General features: G+C 35.1%; 1 protein-coding gene across 1 annotated transcript in view; it reads right to left on the minus strand.

The window, feature by feature from the left end:
• Positions 1-14,983, minus strand: part of LOC149783376 (protein smoothened-like) — a 75,558-nt gene that overhangs the window by 25,779 nt on the left and 34,796 nt on the right. The window contains exons 4-7 of the mRNA XM_089931606.1: positions 7,941-8,119; positions 2,926-3,145; positions 1,768-1,891; positions 348-440 (exon numbers count right to left, since the gene is read on the minus strand). Of these exons, the coding sequence (XP_089787732.1) occupies positions 348-440; positions 1,768-1,891; positions 2,926-3,145; positions 7,941-8,119 (616 nt within the window). The remainder of the gene's footprint in view (positions 1-347; positions 441-1,767; positions 1,892-2,925; positions 3,146-7,940; positions 8,120-14,983) is intronic.

Below are 14,983 nucleotides of genomic sequence, written 5' to 3' on the forward strand. Positions count from 1 at the left end.
AAAGGTCTATATATGCTTATCTTAAAGGTTTATATATGCTTATCAGTATCTTAAAGGTCTATATATGCTTATCAGTATCTTAAAAGTCTATATATGCTTATCAGTATCTTAAAGGTCTATATATGCTTATCAGTATCTTAAAAGTCTATATATGCTTATCTTAAAGGTCTATATATGCTTATCAGTACCTGTAATCAAGAAGTGTGCTCTCTCAAACAAGCATATGTAAACATTACAATCACCTAAAGTTTTGTCTAAAGTTGCGTTCTAGTAAAGTATGAGAAATATCTAAATTCCTCAATATGGAGATAAATGCTGATTTTAAACGACTCATGCCAATTACATACTGAGTCGGATTATGGTCCCTTTAATCTTGGATACAGCTTTCTCACTGAGAAACACTGGCGTGTCCTTCTGTACTGCAAGCATGGTTCTCAAACCTGTTAAAAGGATCAGTTCATTGTGTGTTAGTAAATTTTCATGTAATATTGTAATATATGGGATACATTTTCTGGCATGGAGTTAAGTCAATAATAGGTTCACTGATACTGAGATTCCTTAATACACAGTAGAGTTATTACTTACTTCACTTGAATTATAAAATATAAAGTATAGACATGATATTTGCTTCAAACGAGTGAATAATGGATATATTTCATCGAGTCGGTGAAAAACTCAGTATTTTCATGAGTGGCAAGTGAAAATGCTTAGGCTTTTCACACATGAGATGATATATAAGTTATACACTCATTTCAAGCAAATTTGTTCTTTTCATTTCATGCTCAAACACATCGGCAGCCGAGATATACTGTATAACACACTGAAGAAGCAGATTTCTTACTGGATCAGCAGTATAAAGTTTATGTTCTGCCGTGTTTTGCAATTATTCACATAGAAAATATAAGCAATAACATAATTCTCCTTCCCAATTCAAAGTAAATTAGAACATTAAGAAGAAAAAAAATCTGCATCTTGCTGGATTTGTTACTGTTGTAGGGTTTAATGCCATTTTCAGCACACAATAGGCTATACATGGTGGCCAGTATTAATGGTGGAGGAAGAACCCTGGGAAACCCCAGAAAGAACCACCAACCCATGAGAAGCTATCGGCAAGCTTTGTCACATACAAACCCATGCAGACAGAGGTGAGATGGCAGTGATCCGTAATTGAGAGCGCTTTAAACCACTCAGCCGCTCGGGGCCCCTGCTGGATTTGAACTCAAATCCTATTTACAGCTTGACTACACAAGTATCTAAGAATAACTTCAAAATTCATGGTTATAATGTTTAATCCATATCTATTGATGGCCTGTGGAAACAGTTCAATATTTTTCACTCCAGAGAAATATGAAGATCATTTCTCTCAGAAAGTAATTCATGGCTTAGAATATTTAAAAAAAAGGAATAATCCCCCATAATATCAAGTAATCAATAATATATGTAAAACCCTGAATAATCAATAATGCACTTATTGGTTAATTTCACATTGTGCTAGTGACAATTACCATTGAATCTGTTGGCACATGCCAACACCTCAGTATTGTTTTTTCTCATCTTACTCTTCCAGTTCTCGATGGTTATAGAGCATATAGTTATGTCCCTTTAGATATGTATTTAAAAGATTGAAAAAAACAAAGTGGAGGAGATTATGATAATGATAAATGATAAGAAGTTAAAATTGTCTGCCAAAATTAAACATTTTTTCTAAGCATTCTTACCCATTTTATTAATGACATTGTAATTTTTTCCTTCGAGATGAATACATACCTTTAATCAACAAAACAGTGCCAATGAGAAAACTGAGACCAACTGGAGCCAGGACAAAACCCCCACGTGCTGCTTTATTATAGTATCCAATAAAACAGATCCCACTGACTGAGTCTGCATCCACCTGACAACAAACAAGAAAACTGATGACGTGTGAAATGTGCAGTCATACTTTCTGTTCAAATTGCTTATTATCATTATGTTTGATCTGCTTTCTAAAAGATCAATCTGGACATTATGTTTGATTGATACAAGTCTGATAACAAAACCAATGACATGATAAAGCGATTTTCTAAAAGGTACAGTGTCAAACTGTGTCTGCCTTGTCATCACTGCATTCAACCCTTCACTGTCTCTCATAACGAAATGATATGGTATTTCTCATAATGAAATGATATGGTGTCTCAAAATGAAATGATATATCTCTCATAATGAAATGATATGGTATCTCTCACAATCAAGTGATATAGAATCTATCATAATGAAATGATATTGTATCTCATAATAAAATGATATAGTATCTCTCATAATGAAATGATTTACCATCTATCATAATGAAATCATATAGCATCTCTCATAATGGTGCCTAACTGGTTTGCATGCCAGAATAAGAATCACTGGGTTGTCAATATTTCTTTTAGCAAGATGATATAAGATAATGTTTCTGCTGACAAATGCTTAACAGCTATATTTTTACATTTACTGCAGGCACAATATAGCCAGTGATGTGCTGATGAGCTGTTAAACCCTAAACATAAACACATATTATGCTCATTGCAGTTGTTTTTAAATTCAATTCAACTTTGTATTCTATGCAGTTGCTAGTTTATTAAAGCATGATTTTAATATAAAATTATATGAATGTAACAGTACTCTCCCTTTAGCACTCTCAAAAATGGAAAACTCAACTTCAGTAAATGCAGGCCCATTTCATTCAAACTTATGAAAATGAAAGTAAGCAGTGATCAGAAGCAATACCACACATTCAAAATGTATTTTTGAGACCATCAACCAGAAAAACCCAGATGATAGGTGAAATGCAAAGCAAATAAAATGCAGTCAAAATGAATGGAATACAAATGAAATGAATTTCCGAACAGATTTAAATTAATATTTAATTTGTTACAACCACCTGCACATCAAGTGAATCACTCTTACCTGTGATATAGTTAGACAGATTATAGACAGAACAAGGGGCAGACACCAGCTGATGATGTGGAAGTATGCTGTCTTGCTGGTCAGGTTGTCCCGCATTGTACCAATGGCACTGAATGTTAAATCCCATGCATAGGCTAGTACTGCAAACCATACAAGCCCTGCTATTGTAAAGTAGTACACCAGTATGAAAATAATTGTACAGGAGGCACTCTCTCCAGCTCTGGAATAAATCAATACAACAACAAAAGTTCAACTGGTGTGATTTAGCTTCTGAGATTAATGAATAGAAACAAGATCTCTATGGAGAAGCCGAGTGTCTTTATGCTTTCCTCAGTTATTTATCTAAATTCCCATTCACATGGCCTCCAAATCTGATACTTCATTATTGGATTACACAGCTATAACTAGACCATTACTATTTTGCTTTAATTGGGACTTCTTTGTAAAAGTTACATGATGATAAAGTTTAATGCAAACAAAAACAGAAGCTACTAATAAATTTAAACATATAACATGCCTATATGATTTATAATATGCTCCTAAAATGCATCAATAATTTTCATATTTGCTCAGAAGAAGAAAAAAATCCCAACTAATCTCTACTGTGTCCATATGCTGATGTATTCCCTTCATATCTGACTTAACAAAACTTTTACCATAAAATATTTACATTGTTGACATCACTGCCCCCAAAAGCCATAGGTATGGTAACTAGGTATGACTATGTTAAATATTGTGAGAACACCCACTTAAACTATGGCTGACCTTGTCATGGATAGCATATTTCTCTCACTATGCTAACTGTGGTGAAAACACCCACTCAAACTAAGGCTGACCTTGTCCTGGATAGCATATTTCTCTAACTATGCTAACTGTGGTGAAAACACCCACTCAAACTATGGGTCACCTTGTCCTAGAGATATATCTCACTGTGCTAACTGTGGTGAAAAAAACACCCACTCAAACTATGGGTCACCTTGTCCTGGAGAGATATGTCTCACTGTGCTAACTGTGGTGAAAACACCCACTCAAACTATAGGTCACCTTGTCCTGTAGAGATATGTCTCACTGTGCTAACTGTGGTGAAAACACCCACTCAAACTATGGGTCACCTTGTCCTGGAGAGATATGTCTCACTGTGCTAACCATGGCAGGAATACCCATGCAAAACTATATCTGCTTTTGTCCTGGATAGTAAGAAGATTTGTCTCACTATTATAACTGTGTTGAGAACAACAACTCAAACTATATCTGACCTTGTTCTGGATAGTAGGTTTGTCTCACTATCCTAACTGTGGTGAAAACACTCACTGAAACTATGGTTGACATTGTTATGGATAGATTTGTCTCAATATGCTAAATGTGTCATGAATACACTTGCAAACTATATCTGACCCTGTCATGGATATCATATTTGCCATATATGTTGGGACATCATATCTGATGGGACACAGTACAACACAAATTAATTTTAAAAGTAACTTTTTTGTGCACTGTATGTTCTGGGACACATTGTATTTGTGTCAGTCATAAGCTGTGAGACACCTTTTAAATCATTTGAAAATTACATGTCGGAAAATGCACTCCAACTGAAATTTCATTTAATAAAATATAAAACTGTGTACTTGAGATAAAATTCTTTAATCTACTGCAGAAGCATCTCATCAACACAACCCTTCACCTGCACATGCACGATCCATTCTTTTCGTGCAAGAATATTTTTTAATAGTTTCACATACTGTGAAAAATTGTTAGAGGCAACACATCACCTGAAGTGGAAACTGCAAGGACTAAAGTCAAAATTTTAAAAATCTGCACCAATCTAATTCTCACACTTTTGACCCCCATCTTATTGTCAGTCCATCCAGGAATGCGATCAAAGTACACTAGAATTTCATCCATGTTAATGACCATAGTGTCTGCAAAATCATCTGCTTCTCTTCTGGCCTTTAAGAATTTATCGCATGATTTTATTTTCTCCAAATCTTCTGGACAATACTGGGTTATCAATGTCTGTGCATGAATCACTATATTGTGTCAATTTAAAAGTTGTTCTATTGTTTCAATTTATTTTCAAAATTCCCATAAACACCGGTGAAAAGAAACCAAAGTTTTCTCCCATATCTCGGTTGTCTTTGTGTATTCCACAAAAAAATCAGCACACTTAAAAGAGTCCATAGTCGGATACCCAGGTCAGCTTGCTTTGCAATAAAATAACCTTAGTATTGACAATTGACATACTATATAAAAAAAATGGCTTCAGAGTATCCGAAGTCAGCTTGCTTTGTAATAAAAATAACCTTTGTCTTTGATGTCCTGTCAGTAAGTTAAAAGAAGGAGTTTACTGCTTGCTGCCAGTTGTGTTTATTCATCACCCAGGCTTCTATGTGCTTGGCATCTGTAGTTGTCTGCGGGTAAATAGTAAGGATACTTTTGTAACCCAAGCTGGCAAAAAGATTTGTCACTTGCACTCAAGTGAATGTGTTTCAAATAATAATTTTTATTTGCAAGATACTGCCATACAGTAGACTGGGACATAATTCAATCTTGGTTATTTTGCACCATACACATTGTTATGCATGAATGGCAGTTGTTTTCAATTGATCTGTTGATTATTGTTCTCTTGTTTGCAAAATCAACTGCTTCTCTTCTGGCCTTCACAAATTCATCACATGATTTTATTTTCTGCAAATATTTTGGGAAACACTGGATCACCAACATCCGTGCACAAAGCACTATATTGTGTCACTCTAAAATCTGTTCCACTGTTTCAGTTTATTTTCAAAATTCCAGTGAATACCTGTGAAAAGGAACCAAAGTTTGCTTCCATATATCGGCTGTCAAGAAATTGGCGCACTTAAAAGAATCCATAGTGGGCTTCCGATGTCGGCTTGCTTTGCAATAAAATAACCTTTGTATTGACATCCTTTAAAAAAAAAAAGTAGCCAAAATCGGCTTTTGAGGTCGGCTTGCTTTGTAATAAAAATAACCTTTGTCTTTGACGTCCTGTCAGTAAGTTCAAAGGAGTTTACTGCTCACTGCCAGTTGTGTTTATTCACAAAATGGGCTTCTATTATCCTTGGCATCTGTAGTAATAATTAATACAAAGGAGGATTGATGTTTGTGGTTAAATAAAAATGATACTTTTGTAACCTGTGCTGACAAAAAGATTGTCACTTACACTCATTTGAATGTGTTTTCAAATAATGATTTTTATTTCAAGATACTGTCATATAGCAGACCTGGATATAATTCAATCCTGATTACTTTGCACCTAACACAGTGTCATGCGCGAATGACAGTTGTCCTCAAGATATTGGTTGATTATTTCCCTAATGTTTGCGATTTTGTTGGATCCAGTTTTCAGTCAGATAACATATTCAAACTTTTGAGCACAACTAAACACAATTTGTTTCTCAATGTTCATGTCAATAAAGAATGTGGAGTGTGTTACTGGACATAAGCAATACATGCTACAGTATGAAAGCCTACACTAGATATACGGATTTTGTGGATATATTTTATTCTTTAATGCTCATGTTGAAAAAAAGGAATAAATGATAACAATACAAGGAAGTTTCTTTCTTTTTATTATCAAATAAGCATTTTATCTATTTTATTGCAACATGCAGTGGGGGTTGGGAGCACAAATGCGATACAAATTTATTTTGTTTCTTAAGTCTTGGGACATATGACCTCGGTGAAAAAGTTTCACCATAAGTTCTGGGACAGGAAAAAAAATAATTATTTTATCGTGTCCCAATATATACCGGTAAATACGGTAGCAGATTTGTCTCACTATGTTAACTATGTTGAGAACAACAATTCAAACTATATCTGACCTTGTCCTGGATAGTGGATTTGTCTCACTATGGTAATTGTAGTGAGAACATTCAAACTATATCTGACCTGGATAGTAGATTTGTCTCACTATGTTAACTGTGTTGAGAACAACAATTCAAACATTATCTTACCTTGACCTGGATAACACATTTGTCTCACTAAGATAATTGTGTTGAGAAGAACAACTCAAGCTATATCTAAACTTGATAGTAGATTTGTCAAATCCTGTTGTTACTAGATAGAGTTTAGCAAGACTGTCACTTCTATGTCACATATAAACATCAACAAGTCAGGCAAAATATTCCAAACAATATTTAATATTCTTATGTGATCAGGGCAGTCATCTTCACTTGACTTTTTAATGTTTGTCAATATTTGATATCAATTTTACACATACACTGGAATTGTACATGCCAATAAAATGCATTTTTATATTTTTCAAAATAAACAAAACATTCTGTTGATAATTTATGTTTTAATAATTTTTTAAAGTTTTTACTTTTTATCCATTATTATGTATACATGTAACAGAATTCAAACATCTTTTTAGTTTCTATTTTATCTTGTGCTTTATGTTTACATTTATTTGGAAGGGTTATCTAATATTCTCTGTAATCTATGTTTACATTTGACTCATTTTACCTTTAGTTGGTACCATGTAGCCACTAGTGTGCTGAGGTGCCATAAAATACTGCTACATACATACATACACACACACATACATACACATACATACACACATTAATACATACATACAGACACACACATTAATACATACATACACACATACATAGACATAAACATACATACATACAACATACATATATACACATACACACATTAATACATACATACATAGACATACATACATACATACATACATACATACATACACATACATGCACATACATACATACATACCACACACACACACATGCATGTATGCATACATACATACATACATAACATACATACATACATACATACATACATACATACATCAGTGTATTGACTGATACTGGATAATAAATGTTTTACTATGTTCAATTATATGTGATCAGGAAAGACATTTGATCATTAATCAAACTCTGTAGCAAATGTTGAAAACCAATCAAACTGTGTATAATCCCTATATTACAGACATACTTTATTTGAAAGATATTGTTTCCAACCTGATCTGTGGTTCCTCTTTCCTGATGGTGCCATCTGACCGACACACAACGTCCTTCCTGACATTGCTGGAAAACTGTACCATCCAGCCAATACTACCCAGGAAGTAGCAGGCATTGATGAAGAACAAGATAAGGGCTGGGTACTTGTGTGCATTCTTCCAGTCAATGATAAATGTCAGCTGAAAATTAAGATACTGTAATCAGTATATGAGTGAAGCTAAGAAAACTCAAAGTGCTGCAGGAAAATATTTTGTTCAAATTTTTGATGGTTGGAGAAAAAGACAGGTTTTATGTTGGAGACAAGCATGTCAATATAATGATGCCAAGTTCTAGCTATTTGTATTTTGCTCCACATGTAAAGAATTTTCCAGGTGAGGCAATACGAGAACAACAAAAATACTCAGGTGACAAAACTAATTCAACAAGAAGGTCAAGGACTGCATGTCAAACCCCTTATCAAAGCATTATTTTAAGAAAAGGTGGAGCAAGCATGGCCTAGCTTCATAATGATTCATCCTATGTACAAAGAAACCCCATCAAGGGGTTTAGGAATTACAACAAATAAAATAACCAGAACCAAAACATGACAAATTTACATCACGTTAGCCCAAGATTAAAACGGAAAGCAAATGAGTCACAGAATTATTTGTTACCATAATAATTCATCTCAAACGTGAGTAAATTTTACAAAGGATTTAGGAAATTGTGAAATATAAACAGATAAAAAATTTGAAACTAAACCCTTAATAAACTGTTGCAGATGATGATGATAGTGCCAAAAAAGTAACCATTATGTCTCGTTTTTATTTCCACTAATTAGGGTCTTATTAGATGGGGATCATTCAAGGATTTTCCAAGCATACTAAGTAGTCATAAAATGGCCACTTGAAAAACTGGAGAAGGTTAAATCTATACATTAGCATAGCTGTTTCTTTAAAATAGGCATTTTTCTCAGTGAGAAAAATGATGACTGATGGTGGATTTTTAAATCTGAAGTAAAACTTCACGAAAATTGGACATGAAATGCTTCCATTATAAAGGGTTGAAACAACACACACACATATATATACAAGTGTGTGTTTTTATATATATATATATATATATATACACACACACACACACACACACACACACACTCTAGGGGGTACCTGTATAAGAGCCAGTCTAGGCTGATCTGAGTGCCAGTCTAGACTAGTTTTCTGAGTGACTGATCAACTGAATCAATATGAGGTGAAATATGTAAGCTGGTCAAATTTAAACCAAGCTGGGCAACTGGATTGGTCAGCAGACAATAACAATTTCTGTAATTGTTACCCGATTGCATACCACCAAACTAGGCCATGAAGACAACTGATTCAAAAGAAATAGACAATTACTGATGAACAAAAGCTGAATGCAGAATTTCAAATTTAATCAATTTACAACCAAATATTATCCAAAGTCATCTATATTTTTCAGATCCCGTTCACAATCTTAAAGGAAAAATCTCTTATACATTTTGGTTACACAGGAATTTAATGTCAACATACATGTATACTATGTGGAAACTGGTCAAATTTAGTTCTTCAACATGTACATTTGTACACCACAATGAAATCTGATTTTTGTTATGCAGAGAGTGACAATGTAAACAGGATCCAAGTTTCATAGCTCTATCTCATTGAGCATTAGAGAATCTATCAAGAGGTTTAAGAAATACAACCTAACCAAATGCTCACACTGGATAGGTGGCTGCTATGTTTAGTTTCCTATTACTGTGGCTCCAACATAGTAGTCAATAATCTATTCATTTTATTAAAAAATTTAAAACTTTATAATGTATTTATATAATTTCAATTTTTATTATGGATTGTCCTGCAAAGCATGCAAGATGCCATAAGGTGGTGTTTAACTGCCATATTTCTTACTCATACTGTGCACCCCTTTTTCAGTTGTCACTGATATATACACAAGATTCATTTCTCTATGCCATCCAGAGTTACAGTGAAAGAACAAAAGTATGATGGACATATGGACAAAAATGCAGTCTATGTCCCCTGTTTATGCAAAAGGATGGGGACAATACAAAGCAATGATCACCATCCATATCCAAACTCTATGTCCCCTGTTTATGCATAAGGCTGGGGACAATGCAAAGCAATGATCACCATCCACATCCAAACTCTATGTCCCCCATTTATGCATAAGGCTGGGGACAATACAAAGCAATGATTGGGGCCCTGAGTGGTCTAAAGCGCTCTCTGTTACGGATCATTGCCATCTCACCTCTGTCTGCGTGGGTTCGAGTCCAAGGCTCGACTAGAGTGGGTACGTGGGAAAGCCTGCCAGTAGCTTCTCGTGGGTAGGTGGTTCTTCCCTGGGTTTTCCAGGGTTCTTCCTCCACCAGTTATACTGGCCGCCATGTATAGCCTATCTTGTGCTGAAAAATGGCGTTAAACCCTACTACAACAACAACAACTGTCATTTGTATGATTCTGAAGGGCTTTATGTTAGCATGGTTTCTGTCATCTGTATGACCTTGAAGGGCTTTATGTCAGTATGGTTTCTGTCTGACCGTAAAGGGTTTTATGTCAGTATGGTTTCTTGTCAAATTGGGTCAAATTTTATTGAGCAGTTGTAATAACAAGTAATTTAAAGGTTATTCATTTTTGGTAATGGTGGGCCATATTTAATGATGTATAGGCATCATCTGTGTAAAATGCATTTATGCCAGTATGCTTTCCATCAAATCTGATTAATTTCTGTTCAATGGGTTTTGAGAAGTTGCTTGAAGCTTTTTCAAAATTTGTTAATGGTGGCCACATCTATGATGATTTGGTGTCATCAGTATTAACATGAAAGACATGCATGACAGATTCTGATTAATGTCAAACCTGGTCAATTGTATTTTACAATTTTAAAAGTCTTCTAACGGTTTTCCTTTTTTTCAATGGCAGCATTATTTGACAGCATAATGACCTCATTTGTAAAACTTAAAGGCCATGATGCCAAAATGCTCTCTACAAATCTGGATAAAACGAGTTCAGTGGTTTTTGGGTGGGGGTTTCTTGAAGACATTGAAAATAGCAATTGCTGATGGACCATGACAAACAACTGACGAATGATGCAATGCTATACCAACTTGGCCCAAAAGCAGTGTCATACCATATCCTGACTTGGTCCAATGGCAGTGCCATACCATATGCTGACTTGGCCATCCAAAAGCAGTGCCATACCACATGCTCACTTGGCTATCCAATGGCAGTGCCATACCATATGCTGACTTGGCCATCCAACAGCAGTGCCATACCACATGCTGACTTGGCCATCCAATGGCAGTGCCATACCATATGCTCACTTGGCCATCCAATAGCAGTGCCATACCACATGCTGACTTGGCCATCCAATGGCAGTGCCATACCACATGCTGACTTGGCCATCCAATAGCAGTGCCATACCACATGTTGGCTTGGCCATCCAATGGCAGTGCCATACCACATGCTCACTTGGCCATCCAATGGCAGTGCCATACCATATGCTGACTTGGCCATCGAATAACAGTGCCATACCATATGCTGACTTGGCCATCCAATAGCAGTGCCATACCATATGCTCACTTGGCCATCCAATAGCAGTGCCATACCACATGCTCACTTGGCCCAATGGCAGTGCCATACCACATGCTCACTTGGCCCAATGCCATTGCCATACCAAAGGCTCACTCGGCCCAATGCCAGTGCCATACCAAAGGCTCACTTTGCCCAATGGCAGTGCCATATTGTATGCTCACTCAGCCGAATGACAAACTGAGCTAACAAATCTAAAAGCAAATCTTTTACAAGTGTGAACCTGATACTATGGTCAACAGTTCAAGTGAGCTTGTCATAGACTGAACTGTTCTTACTTCAAAATTATTTCATCCCATTTATGAACCAATCCATCCAGTATTTCGTAAATATATGTAAACAGAAAACCTTATCAAACCCCACTGCTTACACCAGGAATGAAAAAAGTGGGGCCCAAGGGTCCCTACTAGGTCAATAGGTGGGGTAATTTATAAAAAGAAACTGTGCTTGCAAACATTCTTACCTTCGTTTTTTTTAATGAAAATTCAAACATATTATCTGTCTCTCATGCTGTGAACATTTTGTACTTGAAACTCAATTCATCATGCTTGAGTAACCATTCCCCACTAATCCAGCTTGGGATATTCAGTGTAAAATCAACTGTAACAATTTTTTATCCTTATTTTCTGGGGCTTTTTGATGCACCCTATGCACTCCATTGAGGTAACTTTCCTGCACTAAAGATGAAAAACAAGAATCAATGGTGCAGCCTTTAATGAGTTCTGCAAACACTTAACTGGTATCAGAAAAGTGACTGACATGTCGCACTTATAATTAACATGGCCTTGATAAAAGTACCTACATGCCCCACTTTTTTCATTCCTGGTGTAAGCAATGTTACATTGTCTATCAAATGAAACCCACAATTCCCCACACAACAAAGCCACCATATTATTAGTTTTATAACAAAGAATGAAACCGATAAAAATTTAGCACAGAAATAATTCTTCGAAATGATGTGCAATCAGCAATGAAAACTAGAGTCTTCTAGGGCTCACTGTGGCATGTCCTTTTTATCACATGTCTGATCTCCACCCCACCCCATCCCACTTATAAACCATGAGCTGGGGTCATAACCCAAAATCTATTACAAGTATTATGTGTCTTCTTCCTTTAAATTCATATACAAAGTTTGGTCACAAAAAAAAACTATAAAAAAAGTAATGTCAAGGTCATTTTTTATAGTTTCAAATTGCAACTTCTGCATAACTGACCTATGACCCCTCCATGAAACCCAAGAGAAGGGCCCAAAAAATGGTACCATTTTTGCAGATGGCCACTACTTGGGCAATCTATTCAGGAAGCTTGATGAATCTTCATAGGAAGGAATGGTTATGAACAGACGGAACAAAAGCATGTGCACCACAATATACCCACGCAAACAAGCAGCAAAAATAGTGTCACACTAACCTAGTTTAGAATTATATATTAAAACTTCACTTCCTCAAGTTCCAAAAATTTGAGGAATGATGAGGAACGACAAGGAATTTGCTCATGTAAATTTACCTCAGTAAAATCCTACATCCAACCCCTACAATCATGAAGGATAAGAGTCGACATGTTCAATTATGATATATTTTTAGCATCCAGCAAGTCAGTAAGGGACATAGCTCTTAATAAATATTGTGGGAGCACAATGTCAATATCCACATATTTGCACCATATTATCTACCAAGTTTCAAAGCTTCGATACAAACCTGCAAGACAAGTTACATTCACAAGTTTGTTTTAGATTACATTTAGCTGCAGGACAAGACTGGAACATACAAAAACAAATAGATTAGCGTTGTATAAAATATATGCCCCGACTGCAGTGCAGATCAAACAAGGTAAAAATCAAAATCAAAACAGTAAGAAAATTTGTATCAGTACGCACATCTTCTGATAAATACAAAATGCATACAGATTTCATTTATCTACCTATTGTGATTCTTGTTAAATTGTGCTAACCTATTTTAGTTTAAAACAGAAAAAGATCAATTAAGTTATTTTAAAACAATTAAAAAATTGAAAAATAGCCAGATAATTACCTGAAAATGAAACTGGGTCATATAAATATGAATACAAATTTGAATTTGATTGATGTGATATTCACTAAACTGTATTAACAATAAAAAATCCAAAACATGAAAGAAATGTGTAAAATGAATTTGAAAAATTTCTATAATGACCTAAAGATGTCAAATAGTGATAAAAACAATAAGCTGTGTAGAAAGCATCTACGTCCAGTAGCTTTTATGCTATCATTATAAAACGGTTTTCCAGCCAATATAGACTTAGAAAAGTATGGTAATATAGACAGATAGTCCTACAATGTAAAACATTGACCCTGATATATCTTCAAGTTCCATTAACCTACATTTTAGTTGGCTGGAAGCAGGGAATGCCAAAATCAGTTTAAAGGATGCAAATAATCTGAATGAAATAAAGCTATCTAAACACATTTTATAATATTAGTATATTTTTTATTTGTTTTGTTGAAGAAACATACTTCAACTTATTCTTATATTCCACTGCATTACAGCCAACTCAAATGTAGGTTAATGGAACTGAAAACATGTCCATTTATTTGTGTTCAATTTGAATTTATTAGAAAAACAGACATCAGATTATGTAAAGTCAACTAAAGCAATATGACTTTAATCTGAAGAAAAGCACAGGCTGCCAAGTGTGAGATATTCCTGAAAGTTTCACTTCTTCTGATGTCAGCCGACGTTGGAGCATGCTAAACAGCAGTTATTTTGGCAGTAAGACCTCGAACCCCAAAACACAAATATATGGGTTGATGTCTCACATTGTAGGACCAGACAGCATCAAATAGTCAAAGCTATATACCTCATTCTGTTTTTGCAATGGGGACAATCTAATGGTGTGAGCAGTGATTTGTCAATATACCCATTCACAAATGATGACCATAGCATGTACACAGTTTCAAGGGCATCCACTGAAAACCTAGACTAGCTGTGCTCACAAGATTGTATAATAAAGGGCAATAATTTAAACAAAAAGCTCATGCACAGTCACTCCACAAAAAACTGTGATGAGTTGGATTCACAAAATTATGACACAATGCATTCCACTGCAAAACAAAAAGACTGTAACTCTAACAATACTTGTAAGAGTGATTTCTTAATATCCACATTTTCTGAAGATGATTATAAGATTTACCAAGTTTCATGGTGATTTTAAGATTTACCAAGTCATGGTGATTTTATGATTTACCAAGTTTCAATGGTGATTTTAAGATTAACCAAGTTTCATGGTGATTTTAAGATTTACCAAGTTTCATGGTGATTATAAGATTGACCAAATCATGGTGATTTTAAGATTTACCAAGTCGTGGTGATTTTAAAATTTACCAAGTTTTATGGTGATTTTAAGATTTACCAAGTTTCATGGTGATTCACTAAACACTGCAAGAATAGTTGCATTCAAAAG

Source organism: Sinohyriopsis cumingii, chromosome 14, assembly GCF_028554795.1.
Source record: "Sinohyriopsis cumingii isolate HCF-2022 chromosome 14, ASM2855479v2, whole genome shotgun sequence".
Classification (NCBI taxonomy): Eukaryota; Metazoa; Mollusca; class Bivalvia; order Unionida; family Unionidae; genus Sinohyriopsis; species Sinohyriopsis cumingii.